We start from the raw sequence: 18,428 nt of genomic DNA on the forward strand, positions 1-18,428 counted from the left end.
CCAGTCAATGCACCACGACTGGTATATCCACGACCGTGGTATGTGCTATCCTGTCTGTGATATGGTGCATATTAAAAAAAAATCCCTTGCTGCTAATCGACAAGAGTAGCCCATGAAGTGGCGGCAGCATGTTCCTTCTTTCAATATCTGTGTAGTCTTTAACTATATGTCTGACACATATAGCCGTAAATAAAATGTGTTGAGTGCGTGTTTAACTAAATGCATACTAGTATTTGTAGTTTCAGTACAGTAGATTGAGAGTATTTAATAAGACACAAGAAGGAATGTCGCCTTTTGATAGCAAGGAGAAATTCGCTGTAAAATTAGTGTAGCCAAAATGGGTTGCAGTCATAACAAGGTAGTATGTTTAGTCTTAATCTAAAGCTAACTCTAAACCTAATGTTCGAACTGAATAAAGCATGGAGACGTAGTATTTCGGTTGCTATGAAATTACATTACAGCCGCAATATAATTATTATGCTCGGAATGTATCCTTATAGTAACCCGCTGCTCTCGGCCCTCGGCATAGGAACGCGCTATAGTGGAAGCAGAACATACCTACAAAAGAAAGAAAAAAAGAAATGTTTTATTTAACGACGCACTCAGCACATTTTCTACATGGGCTACTCTTTCCGATTAGCAGCAAGGGATCTTTTATTTGCGCTTCCCACAGGCAGAATAGCACAAACCATGGCCTTTGTTAAACCAGTTATGGATCACTGGTCGGTGCAAGTGGTTTACACCTACTCACTGAGCCTTGCGGAGCACTCACTCAGGGTTTGGAGTCGGTATCTGGATTAAAAATCCCATGCCTCGACTGGGATCCGAACCCAGTACCTAACCACGACGCCACCGAGGCCGGTAAACATACCTACAAGGTCACGAGTAAAGGTCCACGTAACACTGTCTTTAAAGCCCAGTTTTCACTTGAACGATTTTTTGTACAACTGCGGTACGACTACAAAATCGTACAGCCGTGCGATTCCCGTATGAATTATGTTTTTTTCTCGCGCAGTCTCACGTGTGCATCTGCCGTGCGACTGCCTTTTTGCACCGGGCTCGCATACACTCGCATGAGAATCGCACAGGTTGCACGGCAGTTTGATGGATGCCGCACGGGAGTCGCAGGGCGTCCGCTGGGAGTCGCACGGCTCGGCTCCCTTCAGACTCCCGTGCGACCTATCATACTGCCGTGCGACTGCTGTGCAACCCCCATGCGACCAATGCGAACTATGCGAACCGTGCGACAACCGTATGGAAATTTTCAACATTTGAAAAACCTCGCACCGGCATGCGACCCGTCCGAATTACATACGACACCCCTACAACCTATGCGAATCATCAACATACTGCCGTGCGACTGCCATACGATATGGTAGTCGCACGGAATTCGCGTAGAAAATCGTTCAAGTGAGAACGGCCCGTGCGACTCCTAAAACAGGCCAAAAAGGGCATTTTCGCGAGACGTCCGGCCGGACGCTGCCCGATTTCTAGGGCTTATCATTTGCGGGTGTTATTGTCTATTTGATCCCACTTATCTAAAAACTCCATATGGTTATCTCCTAAATGACTAATTAGCATATCATAGCAGGCGTATCGGATAGGGATATTAATTATGTAGATCTATATATACTGAACAAAATAAGAAACTTCCGCTAACTTTGCTTGAACATAACTTGATGAAAACAAACCGGGGGAATAATTGTTATATATGCGTTTAAAGAGTGTTCCATGATGCATCGTTTGGTGCAAAAATCATGGCCATAGGTTAAGAGAAACTGGGAGAAATTTTGGTAGGGGTAAAAAAAAAAACCACCCACTTAATAACGGGTATGACCACCCCTTGAATTGACCACTGCAGTGCATCGCAGGCTCATAGAATTGACTAAAGTGTTGATTTCTGCCTGTGGAATATTGTTCCATTCCTGAATGAGCGCTTGACGAAGTTCGTTGACGTTAGCGGGTGGGTTGGAACGACCCCTCAATCGTCTGTCCAGACTATCCCAGACATGATCGATGGGGTTGAGATCAGGACTTTTAGCGGGCCAGTCATCAATGAAATCAATGTTATTTGTCCTACGGAAATTTACAGTGTCTCTAGCTGTATGAGAGATGGCATTATCATGCTGAAAAATCGAGATGTTGGCGTAGTTATGGAACAGAGGAATGACGTGATGAGTGAGAATGTCATCGCGGTAACGTTGAGCATTTAAATTGCCATCAATGACGACTAGTGGTGAACGATAACCATGGGTAATGGCTGCCCAGACCATGATACAACCCCCACCCCCGAAACGATCTCGTTCAAGAACATAACAGTCAGCATAGCGTTCATTTCTCCTACGGTAGACGCGCACCCTGCCATCACCACGTTGTAAGGAAAATCTGGATTCATCCGAAAAAAGAACGGTATTCCTGCGTCGCCGTATCCAACGAGTGTGTACATGGGCGTACATAGGATTTTGAAAAGGGGGGTTCCAATACATAGGATTTTGAAAAGGGGGGTTCCAAAATAGATTGCAGAGATATTGGGCATATATTTCTATGTTGAGTAAATATAATAATGTCAGATATCAATGTCAGATATATTAAATTATTAAAAAAAGCGATTTTAGGGGGGTGGGGGGTCGGTCGAAACCATCGAACCCCCCCCCTATGTACGCCCATGGTGTACACGTGCCCAATTAAGACGATTTAGACGATGACGTTGCGTTAAAACGCATCCGACGTAAGGACGTCGTGCATGTAAACCGTTCTCCCGCAGACGATTACGAACAGTTTGCCCACTGATTCGGTTATTATGAAGCCCAGGTGTGTTAGCAGCAGTAGCAGTGGCAGTTTGGAATCGATTGCGCAAATGCGTGTTCATGATATAGCAGTCTTGACCACGCGTTGTAACACGCGGACGTCCACGACGTGGCAAGTCGTTGGTGTTTCCTGTCGTTCGAAATCTTACGCGAAGATTTCGTATCGCTCGACTAGAACTCCCAACATGCCTTGCAACGTCTTCTGTCGACATGCCAGCATCAAACATGCCAATCGCCCGTTCGCGTAAATTATTGGGTATTCTTGGCATACTAAAAATGCTACAATGTAAAAAACGTTAATTTGTTTACAACTTTTGAAGCGTTTTCGTTCACTTGACAAAAATGTCAGTAAGACAAGTAAAACAAATTGACCGAATACTACACGGGACATGTCGAACCATGCATGCACGTGCAAATTGAATTTCACGTTGTCGACGATTAACAGTGCAAAAATAATCGATAAAATTCATGAATCCTGATAATACAGCTCAAGGCTAATACTACCTATATAATTTCATTACACAATGAATTATTTAACACAACAAATACTATATATACAAATCGGAAGTTTCTTTTTTTGTTCAGTATACAAATCTATTATTAATCTATAATGACAAAACTGATTTGGACCTAGACCAGGCCCGTAGCCAATGTGGGGTCGGGGTCGGGGTCGGGGGTCGGTCGACCCCCCTACGGGTGGCTTTTTCTTGTCAATATGCCCCGGACCTCCCTAAGCAACTCGCAAACACCCTCAAAATCCCTCAAAATCCTGGCTATGGGCATGCAGACCGTTTTGCAATACAAATAAAATTTAGTAAAATGGTAAAATTCTTTGACCGGCGATCTAGACTGGTCAAATTATTGGAGCGGCGGCCATGATTTAAAAGACATCAATAATACCTTTAAATACTTGCTTTAAAAGACATCAACAATACCTTTAAATACTTGCTTTAAAAGACATCACTACTTGTAGATATATAAAAAGACGTGTATAGACTAACGTCTAGAAGGCAGAGAAGGTGAAATTTGTGGGATGTTTGTCTTATTATTCCAACACGTGTGATTAATGAACGACAAGCTGAGATGCGGATTTGAACAACCTGTAAACGGAAGGAAACATCCGCATTGTTCAAATATCCGACAGCCTGGACACGTTTAAAGACAGGCCAGGTGCGACCATCGATTCATCGTGCGCAAACGTCTAATTTTGACCAGACACATTGTATTTAGTTGCTCTTTTTATTCTATTTGAGAATCATCAAAATGATGTACGACCGTAATAATATATATAAAAGTGGAGACAGTATCTGAAACACATAGAGAGGGAGGGGGGGGGGGTAGAAGAGAAAGAGAGAGAGGAGAGAGAGAGAGAGAGAGAGAGAGAGAGAGAGAGAGAAAGAGGACAGACAGAAAGACAGAACAGACACAGAGAGAGAGAAGAGCGAGAAAGAGGGAGGGGGGAAAGGGAGAGAGAAGCGAGAAAGAGAGAGAGAGAGAAGAGGGGACAGACAGAGAACAAGAGGGAGAGGAGAGAGAGAGGAGAGGAGGGAGGGGGGGGGGGAGGGAAAGAGAGCGAGAAAGAGAAGGAGAGAGAGAGAGAGACAGAAAAGACAGACAGACAGAGAGAGAAGACAGGGAGAGACAACAGCAAAGAAGGGAGAAATAAGAATAAAAAAAAGGAAATGTTTTAAAGTAAGGAAAGGACAGAAAGAAAAGGATAAAAAAGGGAAGAAGAAAAAGGAGGAAAGTAAAAGATTGGAGTAAGAAGAAGGGGGGGGAAAAAGGGAGAAAAAGAATCTATAGAAGAAAGGGGGAGAACCGAAAAAGAGGGGGATGGAAAAATTTTGGAATTGTCGTAACTGAGGGGAATCGTAGAAAAGTATCGGAGGAAAGTTGAAGAGAGTGAACTAAATGAAGGGGAAGGGGGAAGGAGAGGAAAAAAGAGGGAGGAAAAAGGAAAAGAAAGGACAAAAAAGGGAAGAGAGAAAGAAAGGGGGAGGAGAAGGGGAGGAAAGGAGGGAAACAGAAGGGGAGGAAAAGGGTTAAAAGAATAAAAAAAAAAGGGGAGAGGACAAAAAAGAGAAAGGGGGGGGGAGAAAAAAGAAAAGAAAAGGAAAGGAAGGGAGAGGAGGGGGGAGGGAAAGGAAAAATAAGGGTTAAGAGAAGGAGGGAAGAGAAGGGGGATAATAGAAAGGAGAGAAAGAGGAAAAGAGGGAGACAGAGTGAGGGAAAAGAAAGAAAGGGAGAGAGAGGGGAGAGAAGAGAGAAAGAGAAGGAGAGAGGGAGGAGAGAGAGAGAGAGAGAGAGAAGGAAAGAGAGGAAGGGGGGAGAGAGAGGGGGAGGGGGAGAAAAAGAGAGAAAGAGAGGGAGAGAGGAGAGAAAAGAAGGGAGAGAGAGAGAAAGAGAGAGACAGAAAGAAAGACAGAAAGGGGGGACAGACAGAAAAGACAAGGAGAGAGAGAGAGGAGCGAGAGGGAGAAAGAAAAAAGGAGAGAGAGGGGGGAAGAGAGAGGGAGAAGGAGGAGAGAGAGGGAGGAAAGAAAAGAAGAAAAAAAGAGAGATGAGAGAAGCGAGAGAGGGGGAGGGGGGGGGGGGGGATGAGAGCGAGAAAAGAGGAAAGAAAGAGAGAGAAAGAGAGGACAGACAGGGGACAGAGAGAGGGAGAGGAAAGAGAAAGAGGAAAGGAGAGAAGAAAGGGAAAGAGAAAAATAAAAAAAGTTTCAGGAAGGGGAAGGACTAGTAACAAAAAGTAATGGAGATAAAAATAAAAGGAAGAAAATTTAAAATGATCCATAGGGGAAGGGGAAGAAAAAAGAAGGGGGGGGAGAAGAAGGAGGAAAAGATCTAAGGGGGGAACGGAGGAAAGGAAAAAAAGGGAAGGAAGAGGATGGTAAAGGGGTAAAGGTCGGGAAACTGGAAAAGGGAAGAAAATTAGGGGTTGCTAAAGTGAAAAAAAGACGCGATTGGGGGGGAAAATTTGATTAAGAGGGAAAAGAAAGAAATGGAAGAGGGAGGCTGGGGGAAAAGGAAGTTTTAAAAACGAAAGGAACACTATCTCGGAAGGGGGGAAAAAAGGTGGAAGAAAATTAGAACTACGAAGTAAGGGAAAGTACAGTTTATTTTAGAGGGAGAAAATAGGAAAGAAAAAAAACGCCAGATAAGGAAGAAACTTAAAGAAGAGAAGAGGGGAGAGGAAGAAAAAGGGGGGGATAGAAAAGAAGGGCAAAGAGGGAAAGGATAGAAAGGAGGGGAGGGGGGAAAGAAAGAGGGGGAGAGGGGAGAGAGAGGAAGAGGAGAGAGAGAGGGGAGGAGAGAGAGAGAGAGAGAGAGAGAGAGAGAGAGAGGGGGGGGAGGGAGGGGAGAAGGGAGAGATGAGAGAGAGAGAGAGAGGAGAGAGAGAGAGAGAGAGAGGAGAGAAGAGAGAGAAGAGAGAGACAGACAGACAGACAGACAGACAGAACAGAAAAAAGAGAGAGAGAGAGCGAGAGAGGGAGGAGGGAGAGGGAGGAAGAGAGGGAGAAAGAAGAGAGAGAGAGAGAGAGGACAGACAGAAAAGAGGGGAGACACAAGAGAGAAGAGAGAAGAAGGAGAGGGAGGGAGGGGGGGATGGGAGAGAGCAGAAAGGGGAAAGAGAGGGAGGGGAGAGACAGAAAGACAGAGAAGACAGAGGGAGAAACAGACAGAGACAGAAAGAAAGCAATATTTAGGGGAAAAATAAGGGAAAGAAAAAAAGGGAAGGGAAAAAGGGGAAAAGAGGACAAAAGGAAAGGGGTAGGAGAGATAAAATGAAGAGGATTTAAAAATGGGGGAGGCCCATTGGAGTAAAAAGAGGACTATGAATGGGGACAAATGATCTATAGACCGATGGGGGAAAGGGGGGACCAGGAAGGTAATTTTTGAAATTTTGGGGGAAAGGATCAATCGTAGAAAATTACTTGTTGCTAGGAGGGAAAGAAAAGACGGAGAGGGAGAGGGGGAAATTGATTAGAGGGAAAGGACCAAGAAAGGGAAGACAATTTGTAGGGAAGAATGAAGGAAAGAGAGGAAGAAAAGGGAAGAAAGGAAGGAAAAGAGGAAGAAAAAAATTAGAAGAGAGAATAACAAGATCAGGTGCAAGGAAGGGGCAAAAAAGGGGGGAAGCACTTGATTCTAAAGGCCAATAGGAAAGAAAAAAAGGAGGTTAAGAGGAGAAAAAGAGATTGAAATACATAGGGGGGAGACAAAGAGGGAAAGATAGAGAGGGGAGTGAGGGGAAAGGAAAGAAGGGAGAGAGAGAGAGAGAGAGAAGAGAGAGAGAAGAGAAGAGGAGAGAGAGAAAGGAAAAGAAGAGAGAGGAGAGGGAAGAGAGAGAGGAGAGAGAAAGAGAGAGAGAGAGAGAGAGAGAGGAGAGAGAGGGAGAGAGAGACAAGGAGAGAGTGAAGGAGAAAGAAGATAGGAGAGAAAAAAAGGAAGAAGAGAGAGTAGAAAGAGAAGAAAGAAAGGGAAAGAGGAGAGAGAGAGAAGAAAGAAACAAAAAGCCAGAGAAGGAAGAACAGAAAGAAGAGAGAAAAGAGAAGACAGGGGAGACAGAGGACGGGAAAGAAAGACAGAAAAGAGAGAGAACAAAGAGACAGGGAGAGAAGAGAGAAGAGAGAAGAGAAGATGGAGAAGGGAGCAAAAACAGAGGGAGGAAGACAAAAAGAGAAAGAAAAAAGAGGAGAGGGGGAGAGGAATACAAAAACAGAGAGGAAGAGAGAAAGGGAAGAGAGAGAGAAGAGAGAGGGGAGAGAGAGAGGAGACAGAAGACAGAGAGAGAGAGAGAGATAAAAAGAAACAGACAGAAGAAGAGAGAGGAACAAAGAAAAAAGAGACAGAAAGAGGGGGAGACAGAAAGAGGGACAGAAGGGGAGGGATCGAAAGAAAAGACAATAGAGAGATAGAGAGAGAGAGAGAGAGAGAGGGGAAGAGAGAGAGGGAAGAAACAGACAGGGAGACAGAGGGAAGACAAGAGAGAAGAGAGACAGAAAGAGAGACGAAGATAAGAGAGAAGAAGAAGGAAGAGAGAGAGAGAGAGAGAGAGAGAGAGGGGAGAGAGAAAAAGACAAAAAACAGAACAGAGATAGATAGAAGAAGAAAGAGAGAGGAGATAGGGAAAGAGGAGAGAGAGAGAAGGGGAAGGAAGAGAAAGAGAGAGAAGAGAGAGAGAGGGAGAAGGAGAGAGGAAGAGGAGACAGGGGAGAGAGAGGAGAAAGAGAGAGGAGAGAGACAAAGACAGATACAGAAGAAAGTGGCGTTTGAAATGCCAAAGGCCTGGCCAAGAAAGGTCGAAAGAGCAGAAAAGGGGGAAGGAGAAAAAAGGTAGCAGAGAAAAAGAGAAGGAAGGGGGGACATGAAAAGGAAAAAGAAAGAGAGAGGAGGGAGAAATGGAGAGGAAGACAGAGAAGAGAGAGATAAAAGGAGAGAAAAAAGAAGAAGACAGAAAGGAGAAGAGATAAAGAGAGATAAAAGAACAGAAAAGAGAGAGAGAGAGATAAAAGAACAGAAGGAGAGGGGAGAGAGATGGAAAAAGAAAAGAGAGACAAGAGAGGGACACGAAAGACAGAAAGAGAGGGAGAAGAAAATCAAGAAGAAGGAAAGAGAGGGAAGAGAGAGAGAGAGAAGAGAGAGAGAGAGAAGAAGAGAGAGGGAAACAGAGACAGAGAGAGGAGAAGACAGAGAGACAGAGAGACAGAGAATAGGAGAGATACAAGACAAAAGGGGGAGATAGATGGAAAGGAGAGAGGAGAAAGAGAGAAGAGAGAGAGAAAAGAGAGAGGGGGAAGAGAAGTGAGAAGAGAGGGAGAGATACAGAGAAAGGACCAAAGAAGAGGGGAGAGGAGAGAGAGAAAAAAGAGGAGAAAAAGAAGAGAGAGGGAGAGAGAGATACAGACAAAGAAAACAGAGGAGAGAAAGAAAGGGGGAGAGAGAGAGAGAGAGAGAGACAGACAGACAGAGAGAGAGAGAAGAGAGAGAGAGATACAGAGTCGTGGCAGTTTGATATGCCAGCAGGCATGGCCATCTTTGGTCTTTAGAGCAGAAAACGAAGGGAATGTGTGTAGCAATTTAATGATTATTTTGGTGTCTAACATGATTATTTCAACACCTGATGATGGTTTAAATAATTACAGGAAACGTTTTGCTATCACATAGACTAGTCCAACAGAACCTGCAAGTAATCCATCATAGCCTATATGCAATTTCCCACAAATACAAAAAAAAACACAATACAGCTTTTGATGTACTAGCGGTAAGATACTGGTTCGGAAGTTGCAAAGACAAATAAACAAAAGTCCACTGAAGGCAATTCATCCTATGACCCATTACACCTCAGATGAGTTCTCATATTGTTTCTTTTGTTTGAGGAACGAATGAGAAAGAATTTTCTCCTTAATCGAAGTACATAAAGGTTGGTAGGTTGCATAAGTGTTTGGATGGGGGCGCTGTTAGTGCACTATATAAGGTGGCAGTGGGTTTTTTTTATTATCTCGGTTGACTCCCCGCCATGGAATCGACCCCTGGCGAAGTCAGAGCTGGAGTCCATGGTGGGCGTGCCTGAACCGAAAGGATGTGGGCACGTTAATACAGTTTCCTTCCCTTCTCTTCTCGGTTGTGGTGCACGCAATTTACTGTTTTGAAAGTATATCTCATATTAAATTTGTGTTATCTTTTTATAGGTTGGCGAACCGTGAGAATACGCTGATGGTGGGTTAACGGCCCATTATAATTCGTTTAGAGGTTTACGTGGATTTCAGACTTTTGAGTATTTAATGTTTTATTATGGAATAAACTGTGGTATCTCAGTATGTGCACCACACATTCTGCCACTTACTTGTTTTGTTTTATGTACGGAAGGGGGAGAAGAATACCACTGTGTTGCATAATGATGAACTTACATCCCACCTCTCTACAGAACAGTCTAGGTCTTTAAAACATTAAGGACAAACTTTGAATGCTCATCACAGTGATCATGTTAAGTGGGCTGTATATAGCCTAAAATAATTGGAGTGGCTGTACAAAACGAATCAGGATACAGAGGAATCTTTTCTCTTGACACACAAAGAGCACTGTTTACCTAGAAATGGTGCCTTTGTGTTTTTCCCCCCGAGTATGCAACTGCCTTCAAAGTACCCCTACATGGGTAATATTAAATAACATAAAGTAGGGGGGGGGGGGGGGCGGGGGGGAGGCGGGGGGGTGGGGTAAAGGGGGGGGGGGGAGGGGGGGGGGGGGGGGGGGGGGGGGGGGTTTACGTTTTTTTTTTTTAAAGTGATAATCACACGGTTTTAGTTGAATTAATGTATCCATCTGAACATACATTTTGAGCATCTGAAGATGCCATTATCATTGGTGGAGTGAAATGCAGAACACCAAATCCCCTCCAAATAAACACCACCATCACCACCCCGTAAGACCCCAAAACACTATAATAAAACTAAATAAGTGTACACAACAACTGTCAGATCTGTACAAAATTTATTCACAATCGTATGTTACATTTATTTACAAAGAGTCTAACCCTAAAATACAAGCACAACTGTAAAGCAAATAACAAAGCCAAGATTACATTCACCTATAACAAGGTTACACCATCCAGAATAACTACATGTGACACACATATATCTGTAAAATAGTCTATGATAAAAATCCTGCTAAGGATTATACATCATGACACAGGATGTTAAGTGTACTAATTAACAATTTAGCCACTCAAATAATACTCATAATTTCATACATACAGCTTGGACAAATGAAAGATATTAAATAAAACATAAAATGCATACGTGTATATACAGTTTTATTATGTTATAGCTGGAAAACATATGTATTAAAGTCACTTTCCCTTGTGTCTGAGGTGCATACCTTTTTTATTTTAGATATATTTTGAGCTACTACAAATATGAGGACCAGAAACATTGAATTTGTTAAAATTAATCATTTGAGCAAGACAGTGTAACTAGTGTGTAAATCAACGGTCACCAATATTTTACACTGACTAGTAATTAGGTTAAGTGGCTTTAATTTAACATCCCATTAATAAAGTATTAAAAGTGAATACATTCTATTAATAAGAACATTTTCATTATACTGTTTAAAATGCCACATTATCTCTGTGTTTTAAACTTTGGATGAAAATTCCAGACACACTCAGATTCCACACACACACACACACACACACACATGCACACACACACACGCACACGCGCACACACACACACACACACACACGCACAGAGACACACAGAAAAAGCCAACACCCACCTATAAAATTCTTAACATCTTAATGCAACATATCAAGTAAAATGAAGTCACAGATCTTTGACTTAGTAAAATATTACTCAGAAATATATAATACAGCATTAAATATTTTTTCAGAAAAGATTTTATTCAACCAATGACATATTCATCATACAGGTACCTTATTCAGTAAATTTTGGTATATATTTGAAATATAGCTATGTAGCAATATGTTTTTAATAATTAGCTTAATTTTTTTTAGCTAATTATAATGTTTTTAACATTATTTGCAAAAAGGCTCATTGTAGCTAACATTACTTGAAGAGGAACACACACTCATTATTATATATACAGGTCTAGTCATGTAAAAATCATCAAAGATATTGATATTTATTTGTTCTGCCTTAGATTGAGGAAACCATGTTGAATAATAAAATATTAATGTTTAGTATGCCTAGTGAAAATAATTTCCTTTTTCTAACTGGGTATTTCACCAAAAAAAACCCACTGTAATCCATGCAACTCTAACCTCAATGTTATTTACAACTACTGCATAAAAACAACAACACAAAAACACTGCAAATTGTCTGATAAACTAAATATTATACCTATAATACTGGATATAAGCATATTATTTGACCAGCAGACATATCCACCATATTTCACTGTGAAGAAATATGGACAAAATTATTTTCCCAAGTTAATCCATATTTATCAGATTTTGTTTGATTATATTACAAAGTATCATCATTGATGAATAATGTACATGTATTTACATAATAATAATCAATTTGTGCTTGCAAAATAAGCAGGCCAAGTCCTGTGGTAACCGTCCTAACATATTACATGGTCTCTAGTTTGATTCTTTGCCAAACCTGAAATTCTGTATTATGGTTAGTGATACTCTATTCTTTCAACATAAAGTCAAATTTTAAATGTGATGATTCAAACTTATTCTACATGATTTGTGTCAAACCAAACTCAGTCTGAATTCACTAAAAAAATACAATTTTGTCAACTTTAGTGTGATGATACAGAATTAATACTGCATGATTTTTCTCAAACCAAACTCAGTCTGAATTCACTAACAATACACAATTTTGTCAAATTTAGTGTGATGATGCAAAATTTTTAATACTACATGATTTTTGTCAAACCAAACTCCACAATTTTATCAACCTAAACTAAAAATGTAGTGAGGTGATTCATCGTAACTAGTTCTACATGATTATGTCAAACTAAACTTAAATTTATTTGATTTACAACCCTTCCAGTCATCCCAAAATCAAAATTAGTCCGATTCAGAATTAAAGCTACATGATTCAGTCATCCCAAACTCAAATCTGGCCTGATTGAGAACTAATGCTATATATAATATTTCAGTGTAATATAATCTTTCAACTCCAGCTCAACTTTATGGTGATGGTTCAGAAGCAGTGTTGGATGATCTTAGTCAACTGAAATTAAATTTATTATGATGATTCCGAACTAATACTACATGATGATCTTGTCAACCCAAACTGAAATTCAGTGTGATAACATACAAGTAATACTACAAAACAATCTCATGATCTACAAAAAAAACCCAGGTTACTGACCATAGAAATTAGAGTAAATCTTCCAATCTGAAAACTATGAAGTAGAACTCACGTCTGCCGTAAGATTGCAGGTGTGTGTGCAGAGAGAGTTCTTTTTAAATATATATATATTTTGGAGGTGATCCAACCCAAGGGTTTGACAAATCCACTATCTCTCAGTCCCGGCTAGTGAATTTGTGTTCTGAGCTAGTAGAAATTATCATCTGTATTACTATAATACATAGGGCACTAGCCAAAGCTTGACAAATCCACTAACCCTCAGTCCTGGCCAGTAAATTATTTGGTCTGGGCTAGTGAATATTATCAACTGTATTACTGTAATACCTAGTGTACTATTCAAAGCTTATGTAATGACTGGTGACTTTCTCTCAAACATTTGTCTCACACACACACACACACACACACACACACACACACACACACACACACACACACACACACACACACACACACACACACACACACACACACACACACACAGAAACATTGCTTGCCAGTCTAGATACCCCTGCTCATTTTTCTGCACACATTCCTGTGATGAATTCTTCTGCACTTGACAGATTAGGAGAGCACTTACATGTATATAGGCTCTGCCTGTTGTGCAGTCCTTATGACTTTTCTCTGATCAATAAATATTTCAAAATAGATAAATCCTCAACTGCAGCTTTTTTCAAAGTCAGGTAAGCTGTGAATAAACTACATGTATTCTGATTGTTGTCAATCCAAACTAACGAATCCTACATGGTGTCAAGCCAAAATGGAAATTTACTGTGACGATTCCACACTTTTACTACATGATTTAGTTAACAGAACTCAAAATTCAGCATGACGATGCATACAATAGAACCAGGTTAAATGAAGCACAGAGCTTGAGAGAATCTGCATATCTGCAAACTCGGAAACAGGACCCGAGTCAGTTGTCATGTTGGATTATGGTTGATGTACTTCTTGGCTTTGCGAACGTCCTCAATCTGTTTCTTCAAAGTCTGGTGAGCTGTGAGTAAACTCTCCTGGAAAAAAAGAAGAAAGAAATATTTTAACTAATGATGCACTGAACACATTTTAACGACAGTTATATGGCGTCAGACATATGGTAAGGTCCACACAGATAATTAGAGCTAACATACTGTCATCACTTCAAGGGCTACTCTTTTTTTTAAAATTAATTAGCAGCAAGGGATCTTTTATATGCACTATACCGCAGACAGGATAGTACATACCAGAGTTTTTGTTACACCAAATGTAGAATGTAAAAAAATAGCCCAATGAGCCATGGAAAAGAAACAAATTTACTAGTGGGTAAACATAACCAGATATGAGAATAAGTAAATAAAAGTCTACAAAATTGTTTCTAGTACGTAAGCCACCCAAGAAGCTACTAATAAAATATGACTTGCAACATATTCATCCACTCGGACATTTTAATCGAAAGTGCCACTTTTCTCTGCACACACCGCATGTGCAGTACAACTTGCTGGGGTGCACCAACTAACTAACTAATAACTAATTATAATAGCCCAGTGGTAAAACGTCCGCTTGATGTGCAGATGGTTTGGGATCAATCCACATCGGTGGGCCCATTGGGCTATTTTTCGTTCCAGCTAGTGCACGACGACTGGTATATCAAAGGCTGTGGTATGTGTTATCCTGTTTGTGGGATGGTGCATATAAAAGATCTCTTGCTACTAATGGAAAAATGTAGTGGGTTTTCACTCTACGACTATAGGTCAAAATTACCAATGTTTGATATCAAATGGCCAATGACTAATAAAACAATGTGCTCTAGTGGTGTTGCTAAACAAAACAAACTTTCAGAACAAACAAAAATGCATGCCATTTGAGTTCTAAAACCCTGCATACAGTGTATGTTAGTCATGATACACACATCTGTATGTATACAATGGTTTAAACTGTGTTCTGTTTAATGAAATCACTAGAGCATACTGATTTATTAATCATTGACTATTGAATGTGAAACATTTGGGTTGTTTTTTTACTCGTAGTCTCAGATGAAACCCACTACATTTTTTTTTATTAGCAGCAAGAGATCTCTTATATGCGTGGTTAGTCTGGGTCGATCCCCATCGGTGGGCTTATTGGGTTATTTCTCGCTCCAGCCAGTGCACCATGACTGGTATATCAAAGACCATGGTATGTGTTATCCTGTCTATGGGATAGTGCATAGAAAAGATCCCTTGCAGCTAATTGAAAAGAGTAGCCCATGAAGTGGCAACAGCGGGTTTCCTCTCTCAATGTCTGTGTGGTCCTTAACCATATGTATTGAGAAAGAAAGAAAGAAATGTTTTATTTAACGATGCACTCAACACATTTTATTTACGGTTATATGATATCAGACATATGGTTAAGGACCACACAGATTTTGAGAGGAAACTCGCTGTCGCCACTACATGGGCTACTCTTTCCGATTAGCAGCAAGGGATCTTTTATTTGCGCTTCCCACAGGCAGGATAGCACAAACCATGGCCTTTGTTAAACCAGTTATGGATCACTGGTCGGTGTAAGTGGTTTACACCTACCCACTGAGCCTTGCGGAGCACTCACTTAGAGTTTGGAACCGGTATCTGGATTAAAAATCCCATGCCTCGACTGGGATGTGAACCCATTACCTACCAGCCTGTAGACCGATGGCCTAATCACGATGCCACCGAGGCCGGTCTATGTGTTGAGTGCATCATTAAATAAAACATTTCCTTCCTTCCTACCAAGGCAAATCTAGTATTTTCAGACAACATAAAATGGTTAACATACATGTAGCTATTTGCTTTTTTATTATTAAAAGCAAAAACATGATACGGCAATTTTGAAGATGTGCATTATTTTGTGCTACAAAAAAAAGAAACTGTTTATAATCCAGTTATTCATTACCTGTGCTTTGTTCCACTGAAGGAACAAGTCAAGGGAAATTAGGTGAAAGAATGAAATGATGGCCGCCCACAGTGGATATATCGGTTAATTTGGTTAATGGAGATGTCCATTTGCTTCTGTAATTTCGTCACTAAAAGCCCTAATTCCCTTGTTTGTCAAAACTGGTTATTATAAATGGCATAGAAAGAGGGCTCTGGCAATATGCTTCAATTTGTTTATTGGGTTAGTGTCAATTACATGATTGAATATATGAAAGGAAGGGACTGGCCTTGGATTTTCAGATGTATCATAGATGGCTGGGTCTTATGTGACTTAAACTGACCTTTCCATCTCTGCAGTCTAATTATGAAAAAATCCATTATGATCTACTGCAAAGAATTAACTATAGATTCTCTAGTGGAAGGCCTCAAAATGCACAAAGGTCAAACACCTAACTGGGGAAATCATTAATCAAATATCTGTAGGAACCACCATGCATGTGCGGTGAGACACAGCCCACTGGTAAAACGCTTGCTCGATGTGCGGTAGGTTTAGGATCGATCCCCGTGGGTGGGCCCATTGGGCTATTTCGCATTCCAGCCAGTGCACCATGACTGGTATATCAAAGGATGTTGTATGTGCTATCCTCTCTGTGAGATGGTGCATATAAAAGATCCCTTGCTACTAATTGAAAAATTTAGCGGGTTTCCTCTCTATGACTATATGACAAAATTACCAAATGTTTGACATCCAATAGCCGATGATTAATAAATCAATGTGTTCTAGTGGTGTCATTAAATAAAAAAATTTTTACCAACATGTAGCATATTGTGACTGTAGATAGCATTTTCATTTTTATGTTATGAAAATTATGGGTGCATCATTTATGAAGAGCACTGTGCACAGTGGGTATGTTTATTCATGGTCACATCAGGAAAGGAAAAAAAAAAAGAGAAAGAAATGTTTCATTTAACGATGCACTCAACACATTGTATTTACGGTTATATGGCGTCAGACATATGGTTAAGGACCACACAGATATTGAGAGGAAACCCGCTGTCGCCACTTCATAGGCTACTCTTTTCAATCAGCAGCAAGGGATCTTTTATATACACCATCCCACGGCCTTTGTTATACCAGTCGCGGTGCACTGGCTGGAACGAGAAATAGCCCAATGGGCCCACTGGGCTACGTCTCGCCCCCCCCCCCCCCCCCCCCCCCCCCCCCCCCCCCCAATCAGGAAAGGGGGTAAATGAATAAAAAATGTGTTTACTGTTATCACACTGAGTGCAGCCAAAGCCTGATTTCTAACTAACAATACTGACGTTTTCAGCGTTCAGTTGTGAGTATTCCTCGGCCAAATGTCCCCGTGTGCTGCTCAACGATTCCTTCTCATCCTGCTCAAACTCCTTGATCAACTCATGTCTACACAAAAACAAAAACAAAACAATAATACAAAATCTAATACTAATAGTTTCAGTTAAAAGAAATCTGAATGAATTAGCTCTGGTTTCTGAGAGGCAAGATAAAATTGCGTATTATACATACAGGAACCACAATCTTTGTAATTTAAAAAATAAATATATAATAAAACATTTCATTTCATTTCATTTCAACTTATTTTCATGCTTATATACATGTAGCTCAGCTATTTGGGCTGCCTGTCTTGTTAGTGGTTAGTGAGAGAGACGAGGGTGTAGTGGTCTTACACCTACCCACTGAGTTGTTAAAACTCGCTCAGGGTGGGAGCCGGTACCGAGCTGCGAACCCAGTACCTACCAGCCTTATGTCCGATGGCTTAACCACGACACCACCGAGGGCGGCATAAAAAAACTAAAACAACACAGATAAAATATCAGAATTTAAATTTTCTTATGAGCGACAAAATCAGAAGTCAAATATATATTTTAATCCTTTAATACATGTACCTATGTGCATCTGTTAATTTACTTCAAGATTTGTTGTTTGTCTGAGCTTGAGAATGTTTAAAAAAAAAAAAAGGTGAATATTTGCGATCTACATGCAATAAAAGTATAATTTAATCTCCATAATGATTACTCAGCCCACTAATTCACTAATGGTCTGAAACCATCACCTGCAAAAGTCATCTATCTTTGACCTTTTTTCACAGTCAGAGATGTAAGTGTAACTCAGTTCCCTATACGTTCTTTTTTCTCTCTCCATCCTCTCCCTTCAAGCCTGTGATTTTAATGCTGGCATCAAGAATCTATTATGCAACCTGATATCTGAATTGAATAAACGGCACAACAGCAGATGACGGTAAGATAAGAAGGTTAAGATGACAGTGCTATGGTTATGGCATACTCGAAGCGCATCATTTACACACGATCCTGCCACCGACTTGAGGTGATAGATAAAGCAGATCACCATTTTTCTCAAACAACTTTTTGTCTGTTGAGAGATCGAGCATGTTACGCCAAGTCTTCCCAACAGACGAGTACACACAAGAGTACCGTACAGACTTCGATTCCTAGTGAAATCTGCTTTTGTCATCGGGGTTTGTAAATCCTTCAGCCACCTCGTCAAGCTGTGTTCGTGTTTTGCCTTTAAAGCATGTGGAGTGAAAAAAATCCAAAGAGACAATAACTTTCAAAGTAGAGAAATTTTTATGACATAAATGTGAAATTTGATATCTGTTGGTGCACAGTTTTAGCAACAGACAACCATAAAATCAGGTGTATGCTTCTTTTTCTCTCTTTTTTTTTTTTATTAAACCTTTAGAGAAAATAAATTCTAAAAATATATCTCGGTTAGTGGGATCATCGTGGTTTTAGAGAGAATGGGTCATAATGTCCCTCTGAACATGGAAATAAAAACAACCAAAGAAAAGTACAAATGGCTAATGACATAGATCAGGAGAAACATATATCACGGTATTTTACAC

General features: G+C 40.6%; 2 protein-coding genes across 4 annotated transcripts in view; one reads left to right on the plus strand and one right to left on the minus strand.

Annotated features, from left to right (window-relative positions):
- Window positions 1-7,192: 7,192 nt before the first annotated feature.
- LOC121369837 (putative uncharacterized protein DDB_G0271982) lies at window positions 7,193-7,909 on the plus strand (the record flags this gene model as incomplete). Its single annotated transcript, XM_041494913.1, has 2 exons — window positions 7,193-7,243; window positions 7,841-7,909. Coding segments are annotated over 2 exons (120 nt in total), but the record flags the coding sequence as incomplete, so codon positions are not given.
- A 2,372-nt stretch (window positions 7,910-10,281) lies between these two features.
- LOC121370565 (mitogen-activated protein kinase kinase kinase 7-like) overlaps window positions 10,282-18,428 on the minus strand; it is a 64,906-nt gene continuing 56,759 nt past the window's right edge. For all 3 annotated transcript variants that reach the window (XM_041495875.1, XM_041495874.1, XM_041495873.1), the window contains 2 exons: window positions 16,849-16,948; window positions 10,282-13,668 (listed from right to left, as the gene is read on the minus strand). In XM_041495875.1, coding sequence (XP_041351809.1) covers window positions 13,579-13,668; window positions 16,849-16,948 — 190 coding nt within the window. In that variant the 3' untranslated portion in view covers window positions 10,282-13,578. The remainder of the gene's footprint in view (window positions 13,669-16,848; window positions 16,949-18,428) is intronic.

The sequence above is a fragment of the Gigantopelta aegis genome, chromosome 4 (genome assembly GCF_016097555.1).
Source record: "Gigantopelta aegis isolate Gae_Host chromosome 4, Gae_host_genome, whole genome shotgun sequence".
In the NCBI taxonomy this organism is placed as follows: domain Eukaryota; kingdom Metazoa; phylum Mollusca; class Gastropoda; order Neomphalida; family Peltospiridae; genus Gigantopelta; species Gigantopelta aegis.